At 42.0% G+C, this 17,240-nt stretch overlaps 3 protein-coding genes across 5 annotated transcripts in view; 2 read left to right on the top strand and 1 right to left on the bottom strand.

The window, feature by feature from the left end:
• LOC143513841 (kinesin-like protein KIF3A) overlaps window positions 1-17,240 on the top strand; it is a 58,099-nt gene that overhangs the window by 13,449 nt on the left and 27,410 nt on the right. The window lies entirely within an intron of this gene.
• On the top strand, window positions 700-5,297 carry msx2a (muscle segment homeobox 2a). Its single transcript, XM_077005929.1, has 3 exons — window positions 700-1,791; window positions 2,176-3,570; window positions 5,177-5,297. Exons 1-2 carry the CDS (start codon window positions 1,482-1,484, stop codon window positions 2,607-2,609), a joined length of 744 nt encoding a protein of 247 aa, XP_076862044.1. The 5' UTR covers window positions 700-1,481; the 3' UTR covers window positions 2,610-3,570; window positions 5,177-5,297.
• drd1a (dopamine receptor D1a) lies at window positions 12,641-16,948 on the bottom strand. 3 transcript variants are annotated; one of them, XM_077005928.1, is made up of 3 exons: window positions 16,380-16,948; window positions 16,107-16,231; window positions 12,641-15,732 (listed from the first exon to the last, which is right to left on the bottom strand). In XM_077005928.1, the coding sequence occupies exon 3, from the start codon at window positions 15,700-15,702 to the stop codon at window positions 14,464-14,466; it is 1,239 nt and encodes a 412-aa protein (XP_076862043.1). In that variant the 5' UTR covers window positions 15,703-15,732; window positions 16,107-16,231; window positions 16,380-16,948; the 3' UTR covers window positions 12,641-14,463. The 3 variants fall into 3 exon arrangements, with proteins under 3 accessions (XP_076862043.1, XP_076862041.1, XP_076862042.1); XM_077005926.1 differs by having other exon boundaries at window positions 16,102-16,231; window positions 16,380-16,947; XM_077005927.1 differs by having other exon boundaries at window positions 16,102-16,231; window positions 16,507-16,947.

The raw sequence follows: 17,240 nt of genomic DNA, 5'->3' as shown, positions 1-17,240 counted from the left end.
TGTAATAACAGCACAGAAGCCCAGACTCAGTGGAGGCACTTAAGTATTACTTTTGACTTGTACCGTTACATTCCCAGGAAGAATCAAGTAATTAATGCAGTGTGTGCTATAAAGGAAAGGATCTGCTTGAAGTATGTTTTGTCACGGACATGTTGTAAATCCTGTTATCTGACACAGCTGTCCGTAAGCCTCCGGAATAAAGATGTTTGAGAATGTTCATCTTGAAAGTATATTCCCAATACACAGTAATCTGCTCATTTTGTGGGTCGAGAAGGTTGTCTCCAACCCCCACCCCTTCAATTTACGCAAAAAAGTCTCCAATCCAATTCACCAGAGCCGGAGTGGCTAATCGGGAGATTCGGGAGGATTCCCGATGGGCCAGCTCATGTCAATCTCTAGTTTGGGCCGATTGGGAGGGGAAAATAATTTTGGCCGGATTTGGGCATGAAACTCCCGGGCTGAAAAAGAGGCCCACTCCGGCCCTGCAATTCACTGTACCTTCATTCCACTGGTTTCTTAACAGCTATGCACTTGTGGTAAATATAGTATCATTATAAGTCTGCAATTTAAATGACAGCAGAGAAAAAATCAGTTTTTAAATGGACAGTCTCCAGCTAATCAGAGTGGCAGACGTACACCTTAGTAAGGTAGCAATTTTGTATCATTACTGTTAAATCCTGGTTAAAAGAACCAGATTCCAAAGGCCTAATTACAAGGTGTTAATAATAACAATATAATGACAGTAATTTTCAGGCTAGCCCAATCCCACTGCCTTTCACAGATTGCTGTGAGAAGCAAATTGTGGGACCTGCCCTTATCAATCATATTTCATGCATCCAAGTTATTTCTCGAACTGCTATTCAAAAGTTCAAAGATGTTGAAATGCTGACCCAGCTCTGCTTTCTATTTATCCTTGGCAAGCAGCTCCGAGCAATTGCACATGTTTTAGGGGGTCTATCTCCTTTGCAGATTATCGCCTTCTCTAAAACCAGTGGTTTAAGTTGCGTTCGCCGTCGTACTCTTTCAGAACATTCGAGAAGAACGACAGCAGTAAACTCTTCTCGCACATTATTCATAATCCAGAAGGACCGCATAAAGGCTGTTCATGCTTGCTGTTCATGCATGTTAATAAAAAAAAAGTGTGGTAATTGAAGTGTTAAATCCCCCAAAGGACATCTAACGGGAAACGACACCAATAGTCAGAAAACAATTGTGTGTTCTTTATATGCGCTTTATCAGCCATAATGGAGTAAAGAACGCGGTTCCAAACGAGCCAATGGCACGCACACTTCCCTCATAACTTTTTGGCTGGGCGGCGATTGGTTCAGACTTGGACGGTCCTAACAATGTCGCCAAGTTGATGCTGGAGTTGAGGTAAAAGTGGCAAACAAGAGCTGCGCGTTATTCTTCGCTGACGGTCCGTTTAGTATCGCATTTAATGCTAAATTTAGAGTCTAATCCGTAGAGACAGTTGTTCAGGGATGAGTACGGAGCTTCAGAGAGATGTTTCCTCCTATGATGATCACAGTTCTCGGTCATCTTCAAAGGAGCGCACGTTACGTGTGAGTCTCCCCTTCAGCGTGGAAGCCCTGATGTCGGAGCGAGGAACGAGAAATGTCGCTCAGCAAAAAAATCCGTCGCTCATTCATTTGCGCTCAACAACCGTCCAAGATCCGATTAATTCAGAGGATTCCTCCAAGATCTCTGGGCCGTCATCGCCCCTGAAGTCGGAAGCATCGGATCAAGAGGAAGCGTCCTGGGTCAAATCCGTATCTTCGTCTCCGACACCACGTATGTTTACGCACTAAATATTTTCGCTTAAACGTCCCGGATTATTTATAGTTAAATATCTTGGCTGATTGCCAATAAGCTTTTAAAAGTATAAAATAAAATACAATTCGATTTTTATAAATGCTTATTCTACAAAGAACGTGTGGTGTGTAAAACAATCATGAATTGATCCATTAAAGAGGAATTTCGTTTGTTTGCCTTATTACAGTATAAAACTGCTGAACATTGTAGAAAGTTACTGACTAGTTTTCCAATTGGCAAATTTAATTACTTTTAAGGCCGTTGAGCCAGTAATATCTAGACTGAACAGTTTTTTATTTACTTTCTTGTTTGTTTTTCGTTTTCTGAGAAGGAAAATAATTTGTGATCCATGTCGTGATGCAGGGCAGCTGAGTCCAAGCACATGTTCTCTCAGAAAGCACAAGACGAATCGCAAACCTCGAACACCCTTCACCACCTCACAGCTCCTGGCCCTGGAGCGGAAGTTCCGTCAGAAGCAATACCTCTCCATCGCTGAGCGGGCAGAGTTCTCCAGCTCTCTGTGCCTGACCGAGACGCAGGTTAAGATCTGGTTCCAGAACAGAAGAGCCAAAGCCAAGCGTCTGCAGGAGGCTGAAATGGAGAAACTCAAAATGGCTGCCAAGCCTGTCCTGCAGTCTGGCCTCTCGTTACCGTTACCTCTCGGTACACAGCCCCCTGCAGCAGCTCTGTTCTATGGACAGTCCGGCCAGGGGCCCTTCTGCAGATACATGCTTCCTATACCTCCTCTTGGAATTTACTCCACACCAGTGGGCTACAGTATGTATAATTTATCCTGAGCGGCATATGCAGGCAGTCACAAGGATTTTTCGCTCCAAATTCACACTGGTTCTAGATCGGTGGTTCCGAAAAACATTTGTGCCTTGTTGGCTGGCGTAATCTGAGTGTTGACTGGAGTCCCCACAGATAACCAAAAAGGTTTCATGACTTTTGTCTACAGTGACACCATTTCTCAAAGCGAATGTTGTATGGCAGCTCAAACAGAAAGTATTCTTAGAACTATTTTGGAAAATTGTTTTTCTAAATGCACCTTATCATGAAGACTATGCAAGATCAGATGCTGGGTGTACTGAACTTTTGTTTGGGTACAGTGAAGATTAGCTGGTAATTTGTTTGTTCTTTTTATAATATATAATGTTTATTATATAATGTTTCAAATAAGTGGTGTCAGTAATTGGTATTTGACAATATTTACGGTTTTGAAGCACTGACAAAAAATGAGTCATGGAAAATTTCAGTAATTATTCAATGGTCAGTATTTTACAATTTATAGAGGACCAATTTCAATTTGTACTCTTCACTAATTCCTAATTTGTATGTTTTGTTTTTTTTTTTACAAAACTTATGAAGCTAAACAACATACAATGCTAAATTAAGTTTAGCATCATTTCACCTATATATAGCCTTTCATGAATTTTTGTAGTTGTCACATAATTGTTTAAAAAAGAAAGAAATGTTTTGTTTCACAGGAATTGTACCTTGAATTTGTGAATGTTAAGTTCACTTTTTTTTAATTAAATTTGACTTGCAGAGGAAACATGGTGAGTCAATACAGATAATCCCACACCACAAGACATCCCATAATACTGGAGAAATATGGAGATAAAAAAACAACACGTGTTGTCCAGGGAGGTTCTGCGCGAAAGTGCTGCAGAATTCTGTGTTATGACCCATTTGTGCAGGTATGATGACCAAGATCTTGAGAATGCGAGACCAAACTCCATCCCAAAGGCTGTAGGGGTAGGTAATGCGTTTTATATTGAGCTGCTGAAAAAAAGACTTGTAAGAATTTATGCTCATAATCTTTGGAAATGCTGAGGTTGGTCTGTATGGCTTTCCTTTTTCATCCTGGTGGTCTCAGGACAAGTTAATTAAAAGGTGTCGTTACATGACGCGCTTAAACACTGGGTCAGACCTAAGCTATTCAGAATATTCAGTCTCCCCCTGTGTTTCTGCACAGGAATGTGACTCCCTGTTATGTTTCTAAAACTGACCTAATCCATCTATTGTAGTAAATCATTTATGACAGCTGTGTAGTTGTTATCCTACACATGGGTAGCTATTAAACATGGGGCGGGGAGGTTGGCTATTGGTGTAATTATAGTTTTGTGTTTAAATCAGTTGAGGCTATACACAGATTTCCATAATGCAGTCTCAGGCATTATTAAAGCTTCATTCATTTTGCATTTTGCATACACTTTGAGAGGGTACCTCCTGGTTTCTGGCAGGGCATCGTGGGTGTGTGGTCTGGCACCTTTGACATTCATCACACCCCCCCCCCCCCCCCCCCCCCAACTTCGTCATAAGTAGTGACTGTTCACTGCAGTGCTCTCTCTCTCACAGCAGTAAATATGCGCATGCATGGTGGTACACTGCTGCGCCATTAGCTGACGTGTGGAGGCGAGTGTTTATTGCTGGTCAGACATGCCCTAGAACATGACCACTTCTCACACGCTTGCTTTTGCTCAGCAGGCCCTTAGCTGTGGACTCTTAGCAAGGGTAAACATGTCTTCTTTCCATGACTTGCCTTCTGTTGAAACATCAGTGCATGCCCTCACTGTGGTTTGACTTGGAGCCTTATCAGATCTCAGCATGCCGAGCTCTACATCAACCAGACCCTTGCTTAATTGGGCCTGGCCTCCAATTTTAACTCAACCACTGTGAAATCATCTGTGTGCATAGTGTGCTGAGATAAGGACCAGAAAACATTATATGACTGGGTTCACCTTCTCTTTCCCACTTAACTGTGGAGTTTCCTGGCTCTGACTGACTGCAGCTCAGTCCTGTGGAACCATGCTACAATTAAGAGTGATTTTATAGTCCATTTCCTCTCTTTTGTTTTGAAAACAAGCTCCAGCATTAGTTTGATAATAGTATGTTTTTGAGGTGCAAAATTGCCTTTTGGCTCCAGAGATTAGTGTTACTCCTTTGGGTTTAAACACCAGGATCTTGGCGCCAAGTTTGCCTGATTGTTCCTTTTACTTAGTGGTGCACTTATTCTAAATGCTCAGAACCTGGGAGGTCCCCAAAGGTGGTATGGCACCGTGTTGGTTCACACAAGTTTTTAATGCATGCAAATTACTGATGGCTTTATGGGCTTTGTGAGCATATTTATGGGTAAATTAGTGGAACTTTGCTATTCTCATCACCTTTGGCAAATGGGTTTAAAAAAAGCCTTATCAAACCTTTAAAACAAACAAACAAAAAACAAATAGCTGTATTTTCAGTGACCCCTAAGTGTTCTACATCCTTTTGTTCAGCAATACTGGTAAAGCTCGCTATATTTACAGAGACCACTAGATGTAGCTATTTCCTAATTCTTTTTTTTCTCTCTCTCTCTTTGCAGTCGTCCAATTTCAGTACAGATATTGTCAGTTAATACCCTCAACAAAGTATGTCTCAAAGAATTTTTGTCCTTTTGTTAGTTACAATGTAGATAGAATATGGTGCATACATTACCCATGAAGAAAAGGATATGAACCAAACAGTAGAGTAGGATGACTTGTGGGAGGAATTTCTCCAGGTGTTCGTTTGGAAGTGCTGTAGATGGCGCTCTTGCTTAACTATTTTCTTGCCTAACGTATACATACATACACAAACAATATGTATACACATATAGGCCAAACATTGGGTCTCTGTGAATTCCCCAAAGAAACTGGTAATTTCTTCCAGCCCAGTTTAAAGGTTTCTTTTCACAGTTAAGGTGATATTTCTCTTGTATAGACATGCATGCTTATACTGTCACATCAACTGATGTTCTTATATATTTTTATTATTATTTATGTTTTGTATTGTTTTGTTATGTATTATTTATGTATTATTTATGAACACATGTAAGCAGAAAAAAAACAGCACACCAACTTGTATGTAAACAGTATCGTACTATAAAACACAAGTTTATTTAGCTGTTCATTTCACCATTTCGTGAACAACGGCCTTTGTTTTCATTAGATAGTCCTTATTTTAAACAGGTGAAATAGCCGCATTTCTCATTTGCATTCGACTTGCATGCAAATCGTTTTGGTTCAAACACCTGCAGCAAGCTTGTTTCATATCGTTTTGTTTCATTCTAGCAGGCATGTTTCATATTGTCTTATGAGTCATGTGGATTTGTCTGCTTGCTACTCCACTGGGCACGAAGGGCCCGTCTGTATATCCCACCTCTACCTTCAGGCTCAGGGGAGGGCGTGGCTGAACAAGCCACAGTAATTGCTGACAGTGACAGACAGGCAGCCTGATGGCTCTGACCGGGGGGTGAGGAAACCCCACAATACTGCTGTTCTCACCTCACCAGACAGTGGTGCCAGTGACCCTTCACCTGCCTGCCCAACTAAGATTAAAGTTAACCCCTCTTGAGTGTGAGAGGGTTCACACACACACACACAGGCACACACACGCACATGTGGACATTTTCATTGAGCTTTGGAGAAATGTGTTTACTTGAAACTAAAAAGTGCTGATTAAATGAGCAGCTTCAGATGCTGATTTGTCACACCTGGTAAAAGCTGTGATGGTTCTGCTGATTAACTTTCGTATTCTAAGAAGACAGTGACTTTTGAAGTAAAAGGCAAATGCCTCATCAGGTCATAGATCTCTACATGAGATACCTCTACATGCCATACCTGTCTTTTGAGAAATCATATAAGCTATATTAATTAATCGTGTATTTCCTACAATGGGTCCTTTTTTAAAAATCTGCAGCAGATATTTGTAGCCATGCTGCAAGAGTTCTTTGCAGAGTTTGTCATGACAAATGCAATATCCACCTTCTTTTGAATTGTCCGTTGTGTATGAAGGGTGCTATATAAATCAACTTGCCTCGCCTTTAGAATCCAGGTATTCCTGAACACCTTGGTGCAGAACATCAGGTGTTTGGAGGATTGAATTCAGTGCTTTCAGAAGGTAGATGTCCAAAAGGCTGGTAGCTGACGTGCTCTGGAGCAAATGTAAGTTCTATTCGCTTTGTTGTCTTTTGGTACCAGAAGAGGTCAAACCTGACCTAGAAACGCACTGACAAAAGGCTGGAGGAGGGAAGATCAATTTTCCCCTGTGGATGTTGGAGGTGTGGCACAAAAGGACTGGCATAAGAGCAGAACCCCTGAGGGCAGAGGGAGCACACAACAAAGTATTTTGTTCCTGATGGTATCATTATTAGAAACCCCTTCATCTTGTCTTCAAAGCCCTTCAGCAGGTGTGGAGTCGTGTTTTGGGGGGTTTTGTTGTTTTTTTTGTTTGTTTTGTTTGGTTGTGCTTTTTATGCTTTTATGAAAACATCCTCCTTTATGACCTCACCCAAGAGTCTAGAAATGAGACTGACAAGAAACCAACCCCACTGAGATCTTCCTCTCATGGGATGTTTTAAACATGCATTAGCACCTGGAGTCGTTTGTCATCATGCTAAAATGTTCACAACTCTTTTAAAAACATAGACAGTGCAACAAAAAACTATTTAGTGAGTAGCTGGCAAGTCTGCACGTATCTATGCTGACATGAGCAGCATAGTAAATAAAATTGTATGAATTTTAAGGTGTGACTGTAAGCAATGAATGAAATTGCTTTTATGTTTGTTTGAGTGAAGAACCAGACTGGAATGTCTGTATCCTACCTCTCTGTTCACTTAGTTTTACACCTCTACATCATGGAGTGCTGTGTCAAGTCCATGTGCTCATTTATGGCCTGTATTAAGAGCTACATGACTGAAGTGCTTTGATTATCAGGCTGCAAACATTCTCATATGGCTTCTCTCTCTCTCTCTCTCTCTCTCTCTCTCTCTCTCTCTCTCTCTCTCTCTCTCTCTCTCTCTCTCTCTCTCTCTCTCTCTCTCTCTCTCTCTCTCTCTCTCTCTCTCTCTCTCTCTCTCTCTCTCTCTCTCTCTCTCCCCTTTAGTGTAAGGTTGAAGGATGCTAACTCCTGCCCCCCCCCCCCACTTCTCCACGCTACTTGTACTAAGTCCTAAATAAATGGGTCATGCTATGTCCACATTGAAAGCAGGAGCACCCTCTTCTATGGGCCTATTTGTATGGAGAAACAATGTAAACAAGATCTGCACCTTTAGGATGTGTTCTTTAAAGACGCTTTAAGGCCTTAGTAATAAAACCGCATGGGGTTGCCTCCCCTCCCCTCTGCTCCGCGGTGTGAACGCATGCTACGATAAATAGTGTTCATGGGAAGTCTCGGGAAGCTTCTCTGAGTCACAGTAAAGCAGTTTCTGTTCGTGTTGCCCAGAATGTCTCAAGGGCTTTAATGATGTTTGCTTATCTTTCTTCCCCCCCCCCCCCCCCCCCCCCCCCCCCCCTCTCTCTCTCTCTCACACACACACACACACACTCTGGAGCTGCTGGATTCACCAGGCTAATGTCTTGAGTACAAGAATGTACAATGTTTGGTCCCATAGTCTCACACCGTCATCACTTACATAAGTACACAACCGGTACGTTGTGAAAACAGTTTCCTTTCTCCTGCATGGCCTCCTGTGAAATCTAACACATTTGCCATCAAACTGCCCCTCTCGTAATTTGTTGGGGTTTGCCGCTTGTTATTTTTATTTCTTTTCTTTCTTCTTTTTCTTATTTTTTTTTTTTTTTAAGCATTTGAATTGAGTCATTAGTCTATTGGACTCTGCGGTACACATGACGGCCCCTCTAAATACAACTCAAGGTTTTCTGAGGACCGTGTTTCTTGGCCTGTCTCGCACTGATCTCCAAAATTACATTTAATAGAAATAAATGTATTATAAGGTTGCAGTTAATAAATGTTTTTCCCTAGGACCTGTAATTTCACTGTGTGTTGAAAATAGAATTAACGTATTGTTAGTGATGCAACAGCTATTAAACAGGCAGTCATTTCATGATTTCTTATCTGCATTTCTATGAGCAATACATTTCCTGCAAAAAGCTACATTTTTCATTAGTTAGCCTAGCGAGCACTGGACATGGATTCTGGAAATACTTGCAGAGCTAAAATAAATATATTTTTAATCTAGTATTATTTTATATCTAGTAGTATTTGGAGGGGCTGCATATTCACTGGACATACAGCATGTGGAATGCATGCTGCTTCCGTTTGTGGCGGTAGTCACTGCTTCAGGGGGTCAGCTGGTTCCCAGAGACCTATCTCACTATCTCACTTAAGTATTTTCCAAACAACACAGTATTTAGCCCGTTGTTAATTGCCTCCTAGGGACCTACTTACGAAGGGTCTTTGGTGCATTATAACTCAAGGCTGGTGTTCAATAACTGAAGCCCTCACCTTGTTGGTACATGTTTGTGCTTGGTTGGTTGCCTCTACCCTCAATCTTTAGGCAGTGAGATACTCAGTTGTTCTCCAAGGGGAGTTTTTTGTAAAGAGTCCAGCTGTCGCCCGAGGTAACGGTTGTCTTCCTGCTCCAGGCAGTTTCTTTTGGGGTTCTCTCTCCCTCTCCCCACCCCAAACAATGAATTTCTTTGGTCCCTGAGTCTCTCTCTGGCTGCACACTCATGATGATGGAGGGCATCTGTCTGCCAGTGGCACCGGCGTGATGAGTCTGATCGGACAGCCGGCACTTCTGAAACAAGCCCAGGGGGCACCTGCGTTAGCATTTCATCCATTTAGACATGACACAACTTCCGCTCACGTCGTCCTTCCATGGACACAGAGTCCCGTTTCTGAAAGGCCTATTCATCTTCGTCTAATCTACATTACCGGCGATATTCATTGCTTAAGTTTTACATTATTTGATGAATAATTTTAAGGACATGAGCGGACACGTCCAGCAGAGTATTGTGAACTTATTTAGGCCATCTAAATGCTAATAGGCCCATTTACCCTGATGCTAAGTATGACGGACAAGAGCTGTTTCAAGCTAATAAAAATAGGATTTGCGCCGTTAGCTTCACCCTGAAACTCCACCACAGCATGTTTATTCACAGTTGATACGCGGGCTCATTTGAAAACTCAGTCATGGGTATTTATACAACTGTTGCCTCTCCAGTCAACTGATGTTTATACACATTAAACCAGCTGGATTGTGCGTTAGATTTTTCAACAGGAACACGTTTGTCCCTGTTAAGTCCCGACACAGGCCTCCTTGGCTGGAGTGCAGGATGCCAGAGGCACGTAGCATTTGGGCTTGACATGAATGCGCCATAAGGATCAGTGTGGATTAATGGGAAGGTCTGCCTGATGGCCACTTAGATTTCCCTGAGCGGGGAGCTGTGTTATTGTGCCCTCCACGGTGCATGCCCTCATTTCCATGCTGTAATAAGGTCGGGCAGTGCCTGTCGCAGACATTTGTCAATCCTCTAGTGGAATAAACGAGAAAGAAGGAAAAAGCATGAGTGATGGAGGTGTGAGCGTGGGTGGAACCATGGGAACGGTGCGCAGGGTGATGCTTATTTTGGGATGTTTAATAGCCCCATCGATGGTGCAGAGTCCCAGAATTGGCCTGCTGTGGATAACTAAACGCACTGACCATCCCAGATGGGCTCTGAGGCAGCCGGCCGTGCGGCAAGCGTGGCGAAGGAAGGGGGTGGGAAGCACGCATGACGGGCGGAGCAGGGGCAGATACGAGCCGCCGTGTCTGCCCTGGTGTGCCCTCTGTTGCCCCCCCCCCGCTCAGTACACCACCTGAGCCGTTTCTCATGACCCTGTACAACTGCACTCACTCTGGGGAGACCATGAGATGCACTGTGATTAATTTTTGAATTGGGATATATGAGAGGATACAGATTTCACACTGGGATGTCGTGTTAGGCCTTGAAGCACAGGAGAGAAGTCTGGTCTGAAAACTCAACATTTAAACCTGTCTGTTTTTGATGCAGTAGTGTTAATTTTATATGCTCCACAACATTCCCCCAAAACCAAGGCCTCGGGAAGACTATACTTTGCTGGGTCGTATCGTACATTGCTGGGTAATTCATTTAGTCTGACGCTTTCTTAAAACTACGCTTCATGACCTGAGACATTAAATATATATTTTTCACTGATCATGAGTTTTAAGAAAGCATCCGACGTGTGTGTGTGTGTCTGTGTGTGTGTGTGTGTGTGGTGTACACACTCGGGAAGCATTGTGGATGTCACTACAAGTTTTGTTATGTCTATGTAATGGATACATAATGGATAATCTATATTATATAGATATTAAAGTTCATAGTGTCCAGAGAATTTGTAATACAATTTGTAATATCTCTACGTATCTTAAGTATACTGTAGTTACTCATCTGGAGTCGTATATTACATTATATAATTTTCATGATCAGAGAAAACAGATATATATATATATTATATATACCCTCTTGATGTATCTCAAATCACACAATTAGTATTTATATTACTAGCTATATATATATATATTAGCTAGTAATATAAATACTAATTGTGTGATTTGAGATACATCAAGAGGGTACCACCATTACATTGACTGCATTTTTTTATAGCATTTTATTAATTAGCCCTGTAGAGCCTACGTGATATTTGGACCCACCTCTTTCAAAAGCTATCACATAAAAATTACCAATAGAAATGTACATCTCTTCCAAGAACTGTTTTTGAGCCCCCATTAAACAATGAGTGAAGTACAAGTGTTTGAATGCGGTTTGTTATACCATAGAGTTTGGGCAGCTAGCATCGTGAGTAGTTGTGGGAAAGTTTCAAGCGAATTGTGATCAATTTAGGCAGTCTAAGGTATGATACGAATAAAAATTTTATTACATATTTGAATATGAGCATTTAGTGCACTAAAATAACTTTTTGATGTTTAAAAAAAAACGCAAATTATCCTAATTTGAGTTTGAAAACATGCGTATCAGATTTGATACTCCAGGTATTATTGCAATTAGTTATTTGTTGAATGTTGATAAATAAATACATAAATATTATGCCAATTCAAATAATACATTAGAAAAAAAGTAATACACATTAGGCAAGGTTTCTAACTATTATTTATATTACAGAAATTCTATTTTTTTTCCTTTAGATGTCCAAAATATTCAGTGTACAGGATGTTGGCTCAGATTTTACGTTTTGAAAGAAAAAGACTTGTTTGAAAATTATTTTGTTAACTTCATGAAATCTGTTTTCATTAAAAACAACAACGTTTTAACTGATATAATGAATAAAAGAGAATATATGCTGCGTCCAGCATCACAGAAATGACAGACACAGTTTTATAGAATGTTTAAATAGATTCCATACGTAAACGCAAATCCCTACTGTATCATATGTAATACATTAAGGATATGTTATCCAAAAAAAAAAAATGTGATTTTTAGTTAAAGGTTAAAAATAAATTCATGATTTTAAATAAATTGGAATTTTTTAATGATTATTTCATGTGTCAGGTCTTATATTAATGTTGCTTGAAGAAAGTGATTTGAGGTATTAAGGTATCAAACATCAAAGAGCAAAAACCGGGTTCACACTGAGCTGATGTTTTTGTAACAGCTTAGCCTGTGTTTTCCTAATGAGCCTGTCATAAAATACTAATGGACTTTAGTTAATTATGCCAAGTGTTTCCTCAGGTACCCGTACCTGCAATTGTGGCCTGAACACCAAACGCAGCATTGGGTTACCACGGTGACTCACACACACTGATGCAGGTCCTTCACTCTAACTCGAGCCGTTAATGAGTCACTCAATATGCTGCTGCCCATTGTGACATGAGAGCTTTAAATCTGGAACTGAGCACTAATGACAGTTTTGAGGGCCCTGCTGTGAACTATCAGATTCACCACAGAATCATAACGGCTTACAACACATGCGCACTGAGAACAAAAATCTGGAGTTCACCAGTTCTGCTCTGGCTTAATATCTGTATTTGTCAGGTGGGCTCTGCGTCACGCAGCACTGTAGTAACTAGAGAAAGTGTAAGAGGTACCGAGGCCCGTCTCTTCCCAGGTGTTTCATGTCCACGCCTGCTCACACTGGGCACGAGAGTGTGGGTGATCACCAGACAGAGCTCGTGTCTGACGCTAGCTGGGGGAAGGTCACTCTGCACTTGTGTGAGCGCAAACAAAACAGGAAGAGCTTGCAGAGAACAACGGCCAGAGATGTTTATTTAACAAAAGTCATGGGAAAGAACTCACAACGCTGTGGAGGCCCATGGCGGTCTACAGTCTCACCGTATTGTTATGGTAGCACTATTTTCAGCAGGTATGTTTCACAGTACATGTGTACATGGAGTCACAAAGTCATCACAATGAATACAGCAGTTGTGTACTTGAAGTCTGTCATCCAGAACAACGGGACGTCTAAAGATGCAGCTACTCCATTGCCAGTTGTGACCGTGTTGAACATAATTTCTGCCATTTTCAGAAGGGATACAGTAAAATGAGCAAACATTAAAGAGGTGTGGACTTCTGTAAACACGTTACTGCTGTCGACATTAATACAGGAAATGATTTTGATTTTAATGAGTGCTTGTACTTGACTGATGAGCCTAAAGTTAATTACTGGGATGTGCCTCTTGAGCTGCTAATACTGTGGCCCTACAGTTAATCTTCTTGACCAAGCAGTCTTTAATTATGCAAACACCTTGACATTCAGTACAGATCACTTACTTAATGGTCCTAAAGTCCTAAAAGTACCCCTGAATTATAAGGAGTACTTCTGGGACAAGAAAACATTTTGTGAATTTTTGAAAACCTAGTTTCCCGTTTTTCCTTAAATGTCCTCAGACCCCTTGATTTCTCCATGTTCCCATACAGTATTAAATGTGCGCATCAAACATTACTCACATAAGTGTCAGGACAAACCGTTGACTACTAAAATAAAAACATCACGCTCTGAACAGTACAGACAAAACTATCTTCAGAACACAGTTCCAGGCAATTAGACCTATGGATCCGATAACGATGCTTCACCAGGGCTCATATATCATTATTCATCACTACCTATACATTCATATTGAATTGCCATCTGTTCGAGTTTGTCTTGGTATTTAGCTATCTGGGTTTAGTTATAGAAAGGCAAGTTCAAATTGAACGTTAATGTGCATTATGATGATCAGAGAAAACTTTTCTCATAATTGGCCATCTGCCCTCTTGTTTTGGAATAACACTGGACATAATGCAATCCCTCATGAATATTGAACGACTTAAGGGACCTGGATCGAGAGGCCGGAAACAGAAGTTCACTGTCCTGAAATTTACTTCTGAGAGCTGGTTCACAGAATTACACTGGAGATGGTCCATTTCTCAGTGATGTTTTACATTTGCACAGAACATTAAAAGAAATACGAGTTTCTCACTCATGTATAGTTGATTCTGCAAAGATCCAAGAACGCAGGTTAAAACTGAAACTGCGTGATGAGGAGAGCAGAGCTATACAGTGTGTCACTGTGTTGCTTTTTTGCCCAGCAGAAGTAGTGGGTTTCAATTCTGTTTCACAACTACAGAATGTTTCTTCTGTCATGTTTACAGAAAACTCACACGAACATCTCAGTTTCTTGATCAATGCTAAGGTATTAACTGATGCACATTTCCTGGAGAGAACGGAATCTCAGTTCCTGAATGTCACAGGTGAATTTGCTGACCTGGTCAGCACGGAGGTATAACTGCAAGAGTTCAAGTCCATCAATGCTTCAGTCTTGAACCGCCATAAAATGACCCTTATCCTTCGTGATACCCAGCACTACAGGTGGACTTTCTTCCCAGCCTCCTAATCCCAGGTCCCATCACCCTCTTGTGCAGGTGCTTGTTCTTGCACCAGATGCTGGGACACCGTCTGCATTTTCGAGCAGGCTTGTTTTCCTGCAAGAGGCCCCTCCAGCCTGACTGAGGTTGAGAGTAATGCTGTATAGTGTTTCTTCATCTTCTGCTTCAGGCTCGGTGTTTCTTTGATGTCGTTCCCTGGGCAGCGTCTCGAGCAGCCCAGGAGGACAGCAAATGCCCTGCGAAAGTCAGTGTTGAAGGCGTATATGATGGGGTTGAGAGAAGAGTTTGCCCACCCGAACCAGGCGAACACGTCAAAGGTGGTTGGGCTGACGCATGCGGCGTGGAGATGTGCACCGGCGCGGTCATGCTCGCAAAACGGCACCACACAGTTCAGGACGAAGAACGGGAGCCAGCAGCACACGAACACGCCCATTATGACCAACAGGGTCTTCAACACCTTCGTCTCCCTTTTAAATGACACTTTGAAGGAGCTCTCCGCGTCTGCATCGGAAGAAGTGCCCGGGCAGTCGTGCCGGATCTGGGCGCTCTCAGCCGCCCTCTCCAACGCTGTGATCCTCCTAATCTGCTTCTGGGCGATCCGATAGATCTGCGTGTACGTCACGATCATGATGGCCACGGGGATGTAGAAGCTGACAAGGGAGGAGGAGATGGCGTAGGTGCGGTTGAGGCTGGAGTCGCAGTTGTCCATCGGAAGAGCCCTGCGGGACGCGTTTGGCAGTGAGAGGTTTGTGGGAGGAGCTTTGTGCCATTTGAGCTGCACTGGGATGAAGGAGATGAGCACAGACAGCATCCAAGCCGCACCGATCATCACACATGCTACCCTGGGAGTCATCTTCCTCTCATAGCGGAAGGGGCTGGAAATAGCCCAGTATCGGTCTACGCTAATAACACACAGGTTTAGGATAGACGCAGTGGAGCACATAATGTCGAAGGCCACCCAGATTTCGCAGAACGAGCCGAACGGCCAGAAACCAGTAATTTCTGTCACAGCTTTCCAAGGCATGACCAAGATGGCCACCAGCAGATCCGACACGGCCAGGGAGATGATGAAGAAATTGGTGACTTTGGAACGGAGGTGATGGAATTTGGTGACCGCTGCACAAACCAGAGTGTTCCCCAGCAGAGTGGACAGTATAAGGAGGGACAGGAAGCAACCAGTGAGAACTCTTGTTGATTGGTTACTCTCCATAAAACTACCATCATTCACCGTGGAGTTATCCATCACTGCCAGTGGGTGCCTTTCCAGGAATCACTGCATTTTAAGAGAAAAATAACAGAGGCCAAGCTGTCGAACTCACTCACATATAGAGTAAATACTGATGCCATTAACTGTGATGGTTCTTTTATCTTACTATTTTGGATGCAGTTTTTTTCCCATATGCATATATCTTTGCATATATATATTTTTTTTAGCTTTTGGCCAACTTGTTGCAACTCCAGTATGTAATTTTCCGTTTGTGCATTCATGTTTTTGATCATCACTCAAGTGTGTGAATGCATTTCGTACCCAAACTGTTCCATCAATTCTACAAACTTTTTTTGTTAATGAGAATGACGAAAAATATTATTTTCTTGCATCTTTAATATTGCAGAAAACGATGACTCACAGTCACCCACTTACCCTACCCACTGAAATGCTCTGCTTCCTGACGAAGATGTTCCTGCTCCGACGTTTCGTGGTCGTCGAAATGATAAACCATCGATTCATGTTTCCCATGCAAACTTGTCTTTAGTCCGAATATAATGAATATCTGTACATATTAAAATAAGTCGGTAAAACTGATGTAAATTTAGAAAATTCGCGAATGTTGCTCGTGCACAACGTTACCCACCTCTCAAGTCCACTCACCAAAAGAGATAACAGCTAAAAGCAGGTATCATTCTCCTGCACGCACTTACCTGCGTTCCCCGTTCGCTCTGCCATACCCACTTTTTCTCCCACGTTTGTTCATCTGTTCGCTACCTTCGTTGCGCACGTCTCATGGCATGCACTTAAAAAACTAAACAACAAAAACTTTAGCATTACCCCGTGTGAGATTTTCTTCCTCGTTCTTCTAGGAAGTCAGAAAAATGAATATCTTCCTTTCACCTACAGTCTCTCTGATTTGCTCGTGGTTTGATGAGTGTAAGAAAAACAAACATTTGAATAAACTCGGTAAACTCCAAATTGCAAATGCGCAATGGACGCTTGTATTGGTTTTCCTGGCTCGATTTGAGACATCCACACCGGGTGACGTGTGACCCCGTTTCTCGCCTGCAAACTGCTGTCGAGTCCCAAAAGGCTGCACTCCAAATCCAATTTGTAGTAGTCTGCAAGGCATCTCTTCTGCACGCGACCAAGGGATCCCCGACTGATATTTCTTCCAGCTGCAAAACCAAGCTGTCAGCGAGTCTTCACGAAACGTTTCTCTAATGTTTGAAAGTATTTTAAAACGGCATATTCTTGGATTATTGACTCTTTCCACCCACATGCTTAAAATTGATCACGTCACGAACGCAACCCAACAACTACAATGCTACTGTTAATATCAATGAAATCCCGCTGTCTACGGTTCCGAGAAAGATTAACTTAGAAATGGAACCGACTTTATAAAGTTTAAATAGACGTTTTCAAACATCTAACCTGTGTGAAAAGACAATTTTGTCATATATTTCATTATTTATACATTATTATTTCATTATGAAGTCAGATCTCATTATTCTTGTCACAGTTTTTGTCAGTGATGCAGAGGAATGGCGTATTTACATGGAATCAACCCT

This window comes from Brachyhypopomus gauderio, chromosome 5, assembly GCF_052324685.1.
Source record: "Brachyhypopomus gauderio isolate BG-103 chromosome 5, BGAUD_0.2, whole genome shotgun sequence".
Lineage (NCBI taxonomy): Eukaryota > Metazoa > Chordata > Actinopteri > Gymnotiformes > Hypopomidae > Brachyhypopomus > Brachyhypopomus gauderio.
Note: the sequence above shows the minus strand (reverse complement) of the source record. Positions and strands in the feature narration are given on the sequence as shown.

Excerpts from the sequence above, each read along its gene's own strand:
- msx2a (XM_077005929.1), top strand. The coding sequence starts at position 1,482 with ATGAGTACGGAGCTTCAGAGAGATGTTTCCTCCTATGATGATCACAGT. Across the intron at positions 1,792-2,175 it reads ATCTTCGTCTCCGACACCAC|GGCAGCTGAGTCCAAGCACA; the intron begins GTATGTTTACGC and ends GTCGTGATGCAG.
- drd1a (XM_077005928.1), bottom strand. The coding sequence starts at position 15,702 with ATGGATAACTCCACGGTGAATGATGGTAGTTTTATGGAGAGTAACCAA.